Source organism: Cucurbita pepo, chromosome 2 (assembly GCF_057944985.1).
Source record: "Cucurbita pepo subsp. pepo isolate OVF chromosome 2, ASM5794498v1, whole genome shotgun sequence".
Lineage (NCBI taxonomy): Eukaryota > Viridiplantae > Streptophyta > Magnoliopsida > Cucurbitales > Cucurbitaceae > Cucurbita > Cucurbita pepo.
Window position 1 is genome coordinate 1,139,570 of NC_141799.1, and position 15,546 is coordinate 1,155,115.

At 37.3% G+C, this 15,546-nt stretch overlaps 2 protein-coding genes across 4 annotated transcripts; one reads left to right on the forward strand and one right to left on the reverse strand.

Annotated features, from left to right (window-relative positions):
• Positions 1-40: 40 nt before the first annotated feature.
• On the forward strand, positions 41-6,631 carry LOC111787595 (Ubiquitin system component Cue protein). Of its 3 annotated transcripts, XM_087121349.1 has the most exons (10): positions 41-498; positions 607-742; positions 1,093-1,252; positions 1,334-1,395; positions 1,761-1,855; positions 2,445-2,558; positions 3,569-3,625; positions 4,022-4,119; positions 4,237-4,655; positions 4,996-6,631. In XM_087121349.1, the coding sequence occupies exons 1-10, from the start codon at positions 334-336 to the stop codon at positions 6,186-6,188; spliced, it is 2,499 nt and encodes an 832-aa protein (XP_086977475.1). In that variant the 5' UTR covers positions 41-333; the 3' UTR covers positions 6,189-6,631. The 3 variants fall into 3 exon arrangements, with proteins under 3 accessions (XP_086977475.1, XP_023523376.2, XP_086977476.1); XM_023667608.2 differs by having other exon boundaries at positions 41-742; XM_087121350.1 differs by lacking the exons at positions 41-498; positions 607-742 and adding an exon at positions 898-1,000 and having other exon boundaries at positions 1,772-1,855.
• Positions 6,601-11,723, reverse strand: SAT32 (interferon-related developmental regulator family protein / IFRD protein family). Its single transcript, XM_087121351.1, has 13 exons — positions 11,128-11,723; positions 10,654-10,822; positions 10,391-10,471; positions 9,646-9,728; positions 9,449-9,561; positions 9,242-9,352; positions 8,960-9,069; positions 8,181-8,493; positions 8,006-8,083; positions 7,872-7,922; positions 7,658-7,747; positions 7,378-7,455; positions 6,601-7,009 (listed from the first exon to the last, which is right to left on the reverse strand). Exons 1-13 carry the CDS (start codon positions 11,135-11,137, stop codon positions 6,968-6,970), a joined length of 1,329 nt encoding a protein of 442 aa, XP_086977477.1. The 5' UTR covers positions 11,138-11,723; the 3' UTR covers positions 6,601-6,967.
• Between the last annotated feature and the right edge of the window lie 3,823 nt (positions 11,724-15,546).

Consider the following 15,546-nt stretch of genomic DNA (forward strand, 5'->3'; position numbering starts at 1 on the left):
CGACTGTGTAAAGCAAACTTGCTTATCAAGCAATGTGTAATGTGATTCGTTTCTTGTTAAATTTAAATATAAATGTTCACTAGAATTGTAACATTTATCCCAATTTAGGGATAAAAATAGTTTTTTTTTTTTTTTTTTGTCCAAAATATCTTTCTGTCATTTAATGAGTATTCTTAAAGATCCCGATGCCGCTCGTCAGAGGATTCCAAATTATTACATAGCCAAAGAAAGGTATAAATTACGAAGCCAGTAATTCCTCGTCGTCGTCCTCCTCCCTCCGCTTGGCGCGCTCTTCTTCCTTTCCAATCACCAACGCACTCATCTGAATACAGAATGTCGAATCGTTACAACCAAGATGGAAACAAGGGTTTAAGGAAAGACCAGAAGAAGTACATCCCCAAGAATCAAAATCAATCTTCAAAACAACTCCTCAACCCTAAACCTACCCTCTCCGCTTCTTTCAGACATTCGCTCCCCAAGTCACCCGATTCTGCTGCTGTAAGCACTGCTGCCGCGCCTTCATTGAGTAGGATTCAGATGGGTGTGAGTGGAGATTGGGTGTCTAACAGAGTTAGTGATGGTAGTTTCGTGAATTACTTGCCACAGGACGAGGCCGTTGCCACTGGTCTTCGTGCTGAAGAAGGAGCGTTGGATCCGGTGGAATCTCAAAGAGTCGTAGACCTTTTGAATAGAGAGCTGTCTCGGCTGCTGAAGTTGAGTGCTAAAGAGTTTTGGACGGAAGGTATTTGGAAAAAGTTTCTGAGCGTGTGCTTCTGATATTGATCACCTTTCTGATTCAGTAACAATTAAAAGAATTTGCGGGCATGTTCATTGTGATTCTGCTATTGATTATTGTCATGTGTTCCTGTGATTCATTTTATGGATAGAGACATGAATTACTTATACCGAGTATATTATGATGATATCAAGCAAATAATGCTGGAGGATTGTCTTCTTATATCCTTTCTTAAAAGTGCTCCGTAGGTGGTGCTTGTCTCTTGTAGGAATCCTTAACTTTGTCATCTGATTTTGATGTATTGACAAAGGTGACGATAGAAGTTAATTGTCCACCTATCATTTGATTTCTTGCAGTGGTTAGGGATACTTCCTTGCATGAATTTCTCGATAGCTTCCTAAAATTCAGGAGTAGATGGTATGATTTTCCACATCGTGGAGCAAATGGAATAGTTGCAGGGGTCATCATTGGAGAGTTTGAATTATGCCGCCGTGTTTTCATGGTATTGTATCGCATGTAAGTTCCACCACTAAGAACCGAGTTATATTCACGTTGAACATTACTGCATGGCTGAACGACTAACCAAGTTATATTCAGGTCTTCCCATAGGGATCCTGGAGCGCGAGCTGCTGATAGTCTCAGTATAAAAGATCATGGAGGTAATTTCACTATTTATAGCTTAAGAAATCATTTTATTCTTTTAGCATGACCATAAACACTATCTATAATTGTTTATCATATTACTTATAATTGGAGATGAGCTAGATGAAATGTGATGCACGTCTTATGGGTCTGTTTCAACATGTTATGGTATGCAGCCAGCTGACTGTTGGTGCATGTTTATACACAAATATTTACTAGCAGGTTTTTCAAAGAATCATCAGGCTTTTATACTTTTTGTCTGATCAAGAGAATATATTATTTTGAAGAACCGCAAATTTCTCTTAGGATCATCTGGAGAATGAAACTGAGTTTATTAGTTTGGTGATGGTAGTGCACTGTTGTTCACTAATTTTTTATCTAGTCCTCCTGCAGGGAAAAAAGTTGCTTGACCTTCCAAAGTTACTTGATATATGTGCTATATATAATCATGAGAACGAAGATCTAACTAGAATACTGGTAACCATCTTGCTCAGTAGCGCCTATTGGCTCTCATCCTGTAATGATCATATGTGATGTCTCCAAAGTTTTTCACTCTACCGCTTCTGATCCTCGAACTTTTGGATGATGGTCAACTAGTTCAAAATAATTCACATTTATATGGATACAAGTTTGGAGTTTTTAGATGTTATATTGGAGCATTTCTCTCCAGCAGATGTCGTAGTGATTTTCGAAGTTTATTAGATTGTTAGAGCAATTATCTCTCTAGGAAAGATAGAATACAAGAAGAAAATAGTTGTTAATGAAACCCATACTGATTATTATTTTCTCTACTGATTGCAGAGTATTAAGGTAAGGGAATAAAAAGAAGAAAAATAATAGAAATTTTTAGCTGGTTTTAATGGAATGCTGTATGTTGTGCTTCTATGTAAGTTGAAATAGCCTTGAAGGATTCTCCAGTTTGACAATGTTTTAAAATACCAGCATAATATTCTCGAAAGTTAAAAGAAGCGAGACACTGGAAGTTTTTAGCTGATTTTAATGAAATGCTATATGTTACTCCTCTATATTAAGTTTAAATTTGAAACTGTCTTTACACATTTTCCAGGTTGAGAATGCTATAAAATCCCAGCTTAGTATTCATGAAAATTTACCATCAGTTATATCTCACTTCCTCAGCATTGTCTCTATGCTGCATCAAAGGTGCAATTCATCTCTTGAGGTATTCTTTTAATTAATATGTCGCGTTGATAGTTGATGTTAGAGGACATGCTTTGCAATACCCTGTTACGTTAAAAGTTAATTGGTCTTATATACTTTTTTTTTCTTATTTCCTTTTTCGTTTTTGATCTCTTTGGTGATAAGAAAGGCACGAAAATTGGATGAAAGAAAGGGTATCTCCTCCTCCCAAGCCGAACAATCTAATAACTAGTGAAGGGATTTTCTTTGTTATAGAAGGCACTATGGTACTCTTGCCAAAGAGACCAAAAAAAATGCTCTTATGAATTGAAGTCAAAGGATCTTTCTTTTTTCTTTCTTGAATTAATCCACCATAGTTAGGGAGCGTTATTTATATGATACGAGAAAAAAAAAAAGATCTTGGGAGTTTTTATCTTTAAACCAGAAGTTTATATAAAGGCATTGGATGCTGCTGGTAGGTTGTTCAGCTTAGGTGTCTGAAAAGTGCAAAAACTATAGTGAAGATGGTTGATTTGGATGTTGCCCAAGGGGAGGTCGAAGCCCTTGAGAAGATTTAAATCCAACACTTTAAAGAGCATGTGGCTTAGACAACATGGAATGAGGACAAAAAGGAAACGTGGAAGGTGATAATTAGTTCTTCAGATGCCAAAACTTATCTCCTAGGCCCATTGTTCTGCGAAATGGAGTTATTAACTGAACTCAATCTACTAAAAATTCAACTTCTCAACCCTGAGTTAAAACTCTTGGCCTCGAGGAATACAGAAAAAATAAAGATACAACGTTACACAGACAAGCACTCATTCGAGGTTGAATACTTGTTGGGTGAATATTTTCTATTTTTCATTTGTGGGGGACCTTTGGTATGATTTGGCTGCCGCTCTATAGTATTACTCAAAGAGGCACATGTTTCACATTTCACTCTCTTGCTCCACTCCAAGTGGTATATCATTTTAGGGAATACCATGTGCAAATTGTGATGACCTAGAATTGAACTTTATTCATCGAGGACATCTCTCCATTTTCTTAATGCAGACTCTCATCTCCACCAGTAGCCATGGGCACAGTAAGCTTCAAGCTGACTTCTTGGAGGTAGGTGAACCTGAACTAGGGAAAATGTTGTATATTAGGTTTACGCTCTCTCTCTTGAGTATAAGTTTGTTGCATCATGAGAAGCTAGTTATAATATTTGCTTATTGTAGTGCGTTCTTTCATTTGATTAAGAGTTTTCATTTACAACACCAACTATAAATGTTTGCATTTCTCATGTCATTTTCAAGAATGTAGCTGCCTTCATGATTTCGAATGTGGGTTTCTTCAAGGAATTAGTTGCAACTCAATTTGTTAGGTCATAGTTAAAATAATCAATTAAGGTAAAAAAAAAAAATTTAATGAAGAAGCCGAGACTTTATTCTAACATTCTTTGATGCAAGGGCAGATACACCTGTCTGTCACTGTTTTGTAATTACTAACATATTTTCTGGACAGGTGATTGATTTTATCAATGATGCAATTGTCACTCTGGACTCTTTCGTTGCTGCATACAGACTGGCAGCCATATTCTTCTCCTCTGCTGTTGAAGTGAGGTATTTTATAATCGGTAAAAGATTCTGGTGCTGAATTTCCAACGATGAGAAGTTTGTAATTGACTTCGAATATGAACTCTCACTCGCCCCCCAATTGATGTTAATCCTGTTTTGCAGCTGCGGAAATGAGGATTTACTCGGAACTCTTGCAAGGTTGCATGATATACTGCTTCCATCTTTACAGCAGGGATTCCAAATTGTCTTTGTGCCCCAGGAAGATGATATGGTGTCTAATGTTGCAAAAAGTTTGAAAATGCTAGCATTAAGAATTGTGAGTCTTGGTTGGAAACTGCTGGAAATTTGCTATCTAGGAGATGAAGTGTTTGGAAAAGACCTCCCTGTTCCAGTCTCTATGAAGATGTTCCCAGCATCTGTTGAAGACCCTGTCATAAGAGCAGATATCTTGATTCAAACTTTTAGAGAGATCCATGGAATCTCGCAACAGGTTCCAGATAAACAACTTGGTCAAACATTTCTTCAGCATATGGAAAAGAACCACTCCATAATTAAAAGAATCAACAGTTTACGAAACAATGGTAAGTTTTCTTGGAGGTAGTTGATCAAATATTCATTAGGACTACAAACATCATGCTAATAAATAAGAGCGTAACGTTATTGGCTATTTACATTACTAATTAGACATGCTTAGAATAGTTGACCATTAGACCATAAAACGTCTTATGCATGGTATGTATTGGATTTAGTTCCAGTTGTGCATCATGCCAGTTGCACGATCTCAATGGATGAATATCTTGAAAATATTTTCAGAGGGATCTCTGGAATGAATCTTTCGTTGTGACTGATCTTTCCCATTTTCTTTCCTCGCTAAAAATAGCTTTATGACATGAATTGTGTTGCCTATTTCTATTCTTACAGGATGGATTCATGTCGATGATGAACAATTTGATTACCTATCAACAATAGTTATGTGTATCCCAACATCTAATATTAAGGATCCATCTCTTTCTAAGACCCCTGTGATGAGCCACATATCAGAAGTAGATGAAGATGCTGCAATGTTGGAGTCGAAAATCTGTCAAATAAAGGATCTCTTCCCCGAGTATGGCAATGGATTTCTAGCTGCATGTCTGGTAGCTTATAATCAGAACCCGGAAGAAGTGATTCAACGAATCCTTGAGGGGACTCTTCATGCCGATCTCCAGTCCTTGGATACTTCCTTAGAAACAATGCCAGTGCCCAAGTCTAGTACGACCGCTAATGGTAGGAATGACAAAGGTAAAGGAAAACTAATTGAGTCTTCGACAGTTGCCTACACTGACCAAGTATCTGGGTGTAAAGAAGATATACCGATTGAAGGCCCTTCAGTTTCATCAGCTTCAGCTGGTAGATATGTTCGAAAGTCCAAAGATGGCATGCCGAACTCAGAGACCCTTGATAGTAGAAATGAAGCTGATCCAGTGAGAACTGCAGCTTTAATTTCTCAATACGAGTATGAAGATGAGTATGACGATTCTTTTGATGATCTTGGTATTAGTATAGCAGAAACAGCTACAGAAGATAATGAAGACTTTGTGGGTCGAAAGCCGAGCTCAGATTTGGTTAACTCTTCAAACTCGACAACTGCAGGTTCAGCGCGAAGTGCTCCCAACCCAAAGTGGGGATCTAGAAGACAACCACAATTCTACGTCAAGGATGGTAAGAATTATAGTTACAAAGTAGCAGGTTCGGTGGCAGTTTCCAATTCTGAGGAGGCATCCTTAGTTACTCAAGCTCAAAAAGAACTAATTTATGGACTTGGCCGCGGAGGCAACTTGCCCCTCGGAGCAGTAAGAAAGCTAACAGAGTCAGAGCAGGATAGCCCACCTGATGTTTCTGCAGTAGATCCAAGAGATAATGGACGGAAGTCCTGGGGCAGAGGAAGGAGGGAAGGTGGAAATGGAACAGCTCCAAGCGTTCCAGAAGAACAAGGTAAACAACCAAATGTGGCTGATGTTTCAGACAGGGGCGGGAGGGGCGGCAACAGAGGCCGAGGAAGGAGGGGAGGGGGTAACCATCACAGGAAGGACAGAGCCATGAATAAGCATTTTGCTGGACTGCAGGGTTTCTAAATTACTATGTCCGATCACCCTTCACCCCAAGCAGTACCCAATACAAGAATTTATAGTAATTTTGAAGATTCAAGTTTGCGAAGATGTTGACTTCGTTTTATCAGTGCATCATATCGGTAAATGTGGAAGAGACGTTCAAGATATGGCAGCGTAGTGCAGTCTACACCTCCCTACAGAAGGTCGATGATCAAATGTACAGAACATGTTTCATAGGGCCATACATAAATCTGGCCCGTGTTTGAGTTTCAATTTTGTAGCTGTCTATATTATTTAGCAGTACTCACTTTGCAACTAACTCAACTCAATGCAGAACTAAACAGAAGAGGATCTTTCCAATTTTTATCCTGCAACTCCTGAATTTACCGTATAACAAAATGATTGTAGTAGGCACTCTTATTAACAGAAATGGAAATATACGAAGGAAAACAATGCTTGAATCGAAACATGTCCGTTAGTCATAGAGGGCTCCCTTTACACGGCAATACCCTTTGAACTGAAATAACAGGCCCCAAAATTTATGAAATAACCCATCGTCTAAAAATAGTAAATTAAGTGTTAAGTGCTAAGTAAACTGTCAGCACTTATGAAGAGGGCTGGCAGCATAATTCGCAATTAACAGCCCGAATCATGAACTGCGAGTAAGTAATTATGGTTCCTACCATTTTACAATCTCTGAAATATAATAGTCCAACAGAAAAGTGGAGGCTGTCACCAGGCCTTTTAACAGCACCTCCTCAATATTTAATTCATTCAAGTCACAATAATTAAATTCTACCGACTCAGTCGCCCACGTTTACAGCATAGTGTCCAATGTTTCTGCCCTGCAAAGCGAACACACGGCAAAAAGGATTAACCAAGCAGAAAAAACCAATAAAGACGGCTATAATTCTATTGAAGAAGACACGTTCAACAATGTTTACCCCAATTAACTTTAGTTTTAGGCATATCATAAGATACCATCTATCTAGATTAGAAACTCATGGCTCCTAACCGCCCCAAAATGGAATTATATTAACTAGTTTTCAGAAAAATCATTTTAAGATTCTGCAATATTTATCTATAAACTCCACAGCTACTATAACACGCGCATGGTTTTTGTTCCTCCGATGAGGAACTAGAAAAAAAAAACAAAACAAAAAGAAACAAAAAACAAAAAAAAAATCCTATCCTAGTCATTTGCAGAATCTACCTCAGCTAACATTCGGTTCTTGTTCAACAGCTGAGTCCTTGCCTTATTGGCAAATGAATTTGGCGACTTGAACATCCTCTGTAATACAAAAAAAAAAAAAAAAAAAAAAAAAAAAAAGTTAATCTGATGAAAGAAAATAAACACCGTTCCAACCTCATTCAAAGGCAAAATACAGAAATGAGATTGCGATACGCAAGGAATAGAAATTACATCATTGAATAGAACACGTTGAACCCAAAATAGATAAATAAAATAAAAAATAATCATAGTGGAAGCTAACCTTTTCCGTAGATGATATTCGATGTTCGCTGTCTAAGAGAAGTTTTTTCTTCGGAGTGAACCCAAAGACATCATGAAGGAATTCATTCTCCTATTACAGTAAACAAGAAGAAAAGTAGAATGTTAGAAGTCACAGGAATACTACCCGCAGCTTATCAAAAAATCGAACTTTTAAAGAAATACGTGTAAGCATAAAAAAAAGCAAAGAAACTAACCTGCATGTGCTTAACAAACCCTCCTCCAAGAAAGTGCTTTAAGAAGTTCAACTGCAAAAATTTAGAAATTTAGTGAGAAACAAAATAAAAAAGAAAAGTTAAACTATTCTCCGACAACAAAAAGATAAGTGAACCTGAATCAGTTGTGTCCATGTTGAAGTCTGCAACAGATCTCCTCCAATCTTAGTTGAAGTTTCAGGGCAATAACCATCCTAACATTACAGAACCAATAATCAATTAAGCTTAAAAAGCTTAAAAAGGATGGAACATGAAAATCCAAAAGTTTTGATGAGCTAAAGATATATGCACCTCAAGAAACTCCAAAATATCTTTAAATGTATTCCGCTGGGAGTTGAGATCTTTCTTAGCGGATCCCTTACCACCAGCTTCCATCGAGAGGCTTTTTACTTGATTCAAGATTTTCCCCTTCAATCCCTGAATATGCATAAACCATTCCCGCGGTTTGCTTCCCTCTAGGGTGGAGCCATCAATTGATCCTTTAGCTTCAGCAGAAAACTTCTCCAAAACGCCTCTCTCAAAAATCAATGCCAGTGCTTCACCAGCAGCAATGCGTACAGCACGGTCATCCTTGTCCAGTAGACTTGATAAATATGATATTGATCTGTATATTTGCAGTATAACAATTTCCTTCAATAACCATACATGAGCACCAACATTTTAATTTGTGCTTCTTTATAGACAGAAAATTCAAAACTACAAGTTATTAGTAGGATTCTCCCATATATTTTTATTGTTTTTACGTTAGAACCTTTGATGTTTTCTTTAGAAAGAAACTAAAATGCCCATCAGGGAACAAAATCACATCATAATGTAAGACAGATAATACGTAGAAAATTTTTATACAAGGTGGACAATTTATTTACCAAATCTTCATAAACACTTTTTACACATTTATTTGCTATGTTGACACAAACAACCCCAATTATATCCTCGTTCCAACCAACTAAAAATTCATTGAGATGATTTGTTATTTCATACCTAGATATGCAAATTATGACTTCAACCCATTATAAATCACACTAAAATTAAAAGCAAAAGAGGAGGACGAATAATAACAAGTTACTAACTCTTGCCAATCTTTGGAATTAAGTTTCAACCCGTTCATGGTTGTAAGGACAAAGGACCATGCAGACACCATGGCACCAATGATAGTTGCTGATTGCCTGACTGCAACTACCTATGAAATTGAAGAGCAGAAAACAAGTCAACAACAAGAAAAATAGTCATCCAAATATTTTATGGCCAAAATCTTGATATAAGATTTTGATATAGGATTAATCAATTCATAACTTTAAACAGAGATTAAAAAGAACAGACAAAATAATAGAGGAAGAGACATAAGGGAATACATTTGGTCCTAGTTTGGGAATGACAACTTGCCACATGAGCTGCAATGACCGTTCAATTTCCTCCATGTCATTTCCACCAACAAAAGTGATAACTGCCAAGCATTCAACCAGCTGTAGAAAATCGATCGTCCCATAAATATCGGTGGAATGAAAATAATATAGTTATTTAAAAACTAAACTTCAGTTTACAAATATTATGTCAAGTACCGATATCTTTGAAGATTCTGAGCCAGATCTAAGAGTCTGAGAAATGGTGGGAAACGATTCTGTCAATATTTCTCGCGCATTGTCATCCTCACCGACAGTTAAAGCCAATAATCCTACAGATTGTATATGATCAAATAATTTATTGGCATATGGATGCATGGTAATTGAGACGGTTAATGTTACCAAACAATATTTACCAATTGCACGAGAGGCCAAGGAAATTTCCTTGCTGGAACCCTTTTTGATAGAATTCAGACACTGATGAAGCAGAGTAGCAAATCTGGCCAAAGGCAGAAGAAATGCAATTAATCAATATGCATGTACTTTTTTCTTCCTTTCCTTTTTGTTTTTTCCTTGCCCAATAGGACCTAATATACATCTCTTGGATGATTGACTGAAAGTTGCATTATATAAAAAGGGGGGCACTGGTTTCCCCAACTGTTTATGGCAATAAAATAGGGGAGCATGACACGGGACGTACTGAAGGTCTGCCTCAGTAATTTTTATGGCAGTCTAATAACATTGGCTGAGATTGAGCATTCTTAAAGCAAAATTTGGGGATTTGTTACAAATAATTTTGAGTATTTCGTGGTTGCATTTTAGATCACCTGTCAGTTGGTTTCTCTGGATAATATTATAATTTGAGTACAAAGGTCAAAACGATCTATTTCTTAAATAAGAGTTCTCACAACCTCTCCTTTTTTTCTTTTTTTTTTTCTTTAACATTTTGAACAGTTCTACACCATGCAACAACACTACACAATCACATTTAATCAAGAAAGTGAATGAAGCAACTCTGCTATCGTTTACTCTTAGAGACAACACCCAAGAAAAGTCAAAGGGTGTCCCAGCTATAAACAAGGTAAACAGATTAAAAGAGTTGAAGGCCATGTATGAAAGAAGGAAATTTTGAATAGAGACAGTGGGTGAAGAAGTGCTTACTTCTTTTCCACAAACTGATGTTGCAAATTGTTGCTGAGATTTTCTATAATCGATGCCAGGGCTTTCTCTCTTGTGGAACCCCTTCATTGCAAAAATCAAACATACTTTATTCTAAGAACTACAAGATTTTTTAAAGAAAAAGACCAGCAAATTGTAAGCCAAAATAGGGCAACGGCTGTGGCTACTATCGACAAATTGCATCAATTTTCGTTCTCGTATAAAATCAATTTGTACGAAGAATCGTTCATGAACTAAAAGAATACCTCTTTTCATATAAATCATCAAGAGCTTGATCAAGTAAAGTATCTTTGTCAAATTGAAAATCCTCAACCCCTACAACAGACATTCGATCGGACCGCATAGTCGATGAAGAACTCACACTACTATCATCGTCACTGTCCACCGCTAGAGAATTTTTACGCTGAGTTTTACCTGTCAAGAAGGGACAACATCAATACCAAACTCCTGGATTTACCCATTTGCACAGGAAGACATCAAAACTTCGCCGGGGCAAGTCACATAAAGATAAAAAGATACAATCGTTGAGACAGCACAACCTTTCAGACTTCCAATCCAGAAAAAAAAAAAAAAAAAAAAAAAAAAAAACAGAAACACTCAGAGAACATAAAGTCAAAAATCTATAAATGAAGAACGAAGAAGAAAATATCGGTATCCTTCATAAATAAAACAAAAAAGCAGCCTCGATTATTGATGAAACAACCAAAAAGAAAACTCACGTCTTCCCATTTGTACAGATCACGGTGGCTCCTCCCTTCAATCGACGTCAATTAGAAGTACAAAGCCGCGTAAAAATCTGAGAACGAAGAAATATAGGGAAAAAAAGATGAACAGAATCTAATTGAATTGAAACGAGAATCGAGCAACGGTTGGATGATGAATTGCAAGAGAAATTCGCCATCAAAATTTATCGAAAGGTTGGGGAAAAGAAAAAAGGAAAGTTTCGTGGAGAAACAAACTAGGGATTTTAAAGAAATAGGAAAAAACAAGCTATGAAGTCCAACACCTTTAAAACGCCCAACGCTGCGTAAGCCGCAAGTGGGAAACAAAATGGAACCGGAATTATTCAATTCGTGAGATAACGAATATTCGGTCAAGCCGTGGTGGCGTGAAGATGATGACGTGGATGGAATTACCACCGTTGGATGCGGGTAGCGTTGGCGCGAAGGAAGGGACCCGCCCATGGAGATAAGAGCGTTGGAAGTCGTAAGTCGGCGCCACGTGGCAAGTGGTTTTTGAGTATTGACGCGTCATTGATACGCTGTTGTGTGGCTGTGGGATTTGGACTTCCAGCCCAAACTTAGAGCTCAACAGTCAACACAACTGCCCTCGATTACCTCGACCAAATGGATCTTGGGCCTCCATTCCTCTGTCCCAGGCCCACTTTAATTAAATACATTATTAAAAACAAATAATAACATTAAAAAATTATTAATTATCGTTTACATTTGATACCAATAAAATAATAATTAATGTATTTCGATTTTGTTATTATAAGCATAACTCAATATTAAAGTTTACGAGTAAATCCAAATCTAATAAATGAAAATTTTAGACAAATACAGAAGGGCTCATAGTAAGGAATTGGGCGAGCATGACATTAGTCTTGCTAAGAGACTAAGGTTGGTATTCCAAACACCTGACGATGTGTTAGCCTTCTCGCTGTTCCTTGAATGAGTCTAAACACAAGGCGGTGTGCCAGTAAAAACGCTGGCCCTAAAGGAGATGAATTTGGGGCGGTCCCATATCGATTGGAGGAAGGAAAGAATGCCAGAGAGGACGTTGGGCCCCGAAGGGGGTGAATTGTGATGTCCCACATTGGTTGGGAGGAGAACAAACCACCGTTTATAAGGGTGTGGAAACCTTCCCCCTAATAGATGCGTTTTAAAGACTTGAGGGGAAGTTGGAAAAACGCAAAAAGGACAATATCTGCCTGCCCAAAATAACATTGAGCAGATATTGTTGTTTTTGTATTTTTCATTCGAGACTTCATCTCAAGATTTTAAAATTTTGCCCGGTGTCTTGCTGATTTTAAAATTTTGCCCGGTGTCTTGCTGGGTGTATTGAAAAATGAACAAAAATAGAACGCATACAATTCAAATAGAAGATTAGGGTAGAAAAACCAAATCAAAGCCACCCAACATTAAGTGTAGAATGACATTGATTACTGATGAATACAAATCACACAGGACATTGAAAACAGACCACAAAAGCGACCATCCACACCCAAATCCCCCGACCAAACACATACATTCACTAAAAAAACCAAGCATCAATAAAGAATTTCATGTCCCTTTTCCCGAAGGTCATGTCATTTTTAAAATCAAATATGGACATAAAGAATCCAAATCCGTGGAAGAAGGAGCGGAGGGAAATAAATGGATCAAAAGAACAGTTCACAAACGCAGCATAACAAAACAACACATGACCAACCAAGTTCCTGTTGGAACTGACATCCAAACTGTCACAACCAGAGAAAAAAAAAAAAAAAAAAGGGTCGTGTTTTATGAACCCATGATTGAACATCGAAGCATGGAGAGAAGAGGAGAGGAGAGGACTGGCGAAGGTTATACTATACACCATCTTTATCCTCTCAGTCGCTGTGCTTATAATGCTTATCTGCTTGTCACACACCGCTTGTTTTTATCACTAAAACCATTTGTAAAATGGCCCATGAAACCCCAAATTGCCTGCCTCGCCTTTACGTTTTGAAATCAAATTAGCGGTAGCAGGGCAGGGCAGGGCAGAGGTAGCAGCCCCCCATGTGCAGCACACTTCCCGGTGTGATGTTTGGGATCGGGAAGGAAGAAGAGAGCGCGCGGTCTGCAGGGTGGTGTGCAGTCAAAGCCTCGGAATTTGACTCGCCCCTGTCAGACTGCGAGCTCAGGTGGGGCAGAGCCTCATATATAACCTAACCAGGACGAGAATTACAAAACCGTTTTCTATTAATGTACCTTATAACATAACAACTGGTAACTTGCTTTTACTGACAAACCCACATCCAATTTTCTCAATATCATCCACCCATTGAGTTTGTTCGGACTTAATTACAGCAAAAGCTTCAAAATTGCATTATGAAACTGAAATGAAGCAAGTTTTTGTAGTTGAATTTGGAGGCCAACTGGGAGGGGACCCCATTGATAGCTAGCTAGCTAGGTAGCTGTGTCGCCTCTATGAATCGGTGCTGCCCTTTTGGTTATCGTCATGTTGATGGAACGAATCGATGGATCCATCACAAGGGGTATCAGAGGGTGGGGTTCATAGCTTCTTTCTTGTGTGGCAATGCCCTGTCGTTTTGCTTCATTTCACAATACATTTAATGAAAGTAAAAATAAAATAGTTACTCCATGTAATGAAAGTAAAAATACTTTTCCATAACACAACACGACAACACAAGTTATTCCTTATACCATGAAAAGTCTCTTCTTTTTATAACGTGGTCAAGGTTTCCTTGTGTGCACCTTCTAACATCAAATCAAATCATAGGTGCCCTTCAATATTAACACTAACTTCCATACTGACTCAAGCTCACCGTTAATAGATATTGTCTTTTTTGAGTTTTTTCTTTTGAATCACAATTCACCTCTTTTGAGGCCCAGTGTTCTTGCTCTTTCCAATTAATGTGGGATCTCACAATCAACCCTTTTCGAGGCTCAGTGTCCTGACTCACACTTGTTCATCCTTTGAATGAATATGGGATCTTCTTTATAAGGAGTCAAAATGAAATGGGTGAGAGGGGAAAGGGTAAAGGGTTTGTTTGTTGTAGGTTTTGGAGGGGAAGGAATGATGAGAAAGTGCAAAAGAAAAGGAAAAAAGAGAAAGGGGGATAGAGTCATTTCGTTGCAGTGGTGAGAGGAAACAAAATGCATGTGGAAATGGGCATATAATTTAAGTGTGTGCAGTGGCAGCCAAAGTGTATGTGGTGGGTGGTGATTTGGTGAAGAGCCAAGCCACCCATCTCTTCCAGTACTGCCTATGTGTCTATTATGTGCCTGCTTCCTTTCTTTCTCAACCACTGCACATTCCCATTCCCTACACGCAACTCCAATGCCCATCAACGTTGCCATGTAACTCTGAGATTACACGTTGATTAGAGATGATCATTTTTGCATTCATTCAAGTTGGGGACACAATAATAGCAATGGAGAGCCCTTGTCTCTGCCTGGCAAAGGGCAGAAAATAAAGGCCCAAACAAAGAGCCTCGAGTACGGAATTTCAAGGCTCCTCCATGCCAATTCCAAATTAGGCGTGAGAATCTTGACAGAACACTCAATCCGCAGCAGCCGACATGTATATGCAATGCTAACAACTTTGGTTTCGATTCATTCATGTACCAAAATAAGGTTGTGATAATTGTTTTACATTTATTATATGATAAAAGTATATGAGAAGGGACAAAAAGGTATGAAAGAGATTAAAATTTTGAATTTGGGTGGGTAGCAAATGCCAATGCCAAATGGGTATCATTCAGGCTGGTGGGCCAACTTTGGAGTTCTCCAATGATTCTTTTTCCAGTCTGATATTGATTATTCCGGATCCTCCTTAATTTCTTCTTATTAATTATTATTTAATAATTAATACAAACAAATTAAAAAATATATATATACATATTAACACAATTTATTGAACTTTTCCCCCTTTTTTATTTTTATTAAAATAAAAAAAAATTTAAAAAAACAACTCATTCCATCATATACTCTGAGTAGGTTTAACTTTAAGAAATTAAGCTTTAAATTTAATTAAATAAAAAAAATTAAAAATTAAATAGAAATATTTTCAAGAAAATTGACCATATAATAAAAAAAGTATCTCATAAGCTGTCGGTTCCCATGCTTAGCTCTTTGGATCTCGTGTTACCATCCACTCTTATTTAAATATTTAAATATTTTATTTTTTTAAAATGTTAATAATAAATAATTAAATTAAAAAAACCCAACTTGAATTTCCTCTCTTTAATGGATATGTCCATTTTTGCAGCTTTTTTTGGATTTTATTTCATTTACAATGTATTAATCATTTTTATCATCATAATTCTTTTACTTATTATTCTATTTATGATTAAACATAATTTTGATAAATACTCGAATTTCGAAAAATAATATCATTTTAACATAATAATAAAAAAAAAAGTATATTGC

Bases quoted from the DNA above. Each gene is read 5' to 3' on its own strand.
- LOC111787595 (XM_023667608.2), top strand. From the start codon at position 334: ATGTCGAATCGTTACAACCAAGATGGAAACAAGGGTTTAAGGAAAGAC. The intron at 1,396-1,760 runs GTAATTTCACTA...TTTTTTATCTAG, and splicing joins CAGTATAAAAGATCATGGAG to TCCTCCTGCAGGGAAAAAAG. The intron at 1,856-2,444 runs GTAACCATCTTG...CACATTTTCCAG, and splicing joins AAGATCTAACTAGAATACTG to GTTGAGAATGCTATAAAATC.
- SAT32 (XM_087121351.1), bottom strand. The intron at 7,923-8,005 runs GTTCACTTATCT...AAATTTTTGCAG, and splicing joins CATGGACACAACTGATTCAG to TTGAACTTCTTAAAGCACTT. The intron at 7,456-7,657 runs GTTAGCTTCCAC...TTTGTATTACAG, and splicing joins GAATATCATCTACGGAAAAG to AGGATGTTCAAGTCGCCAAA.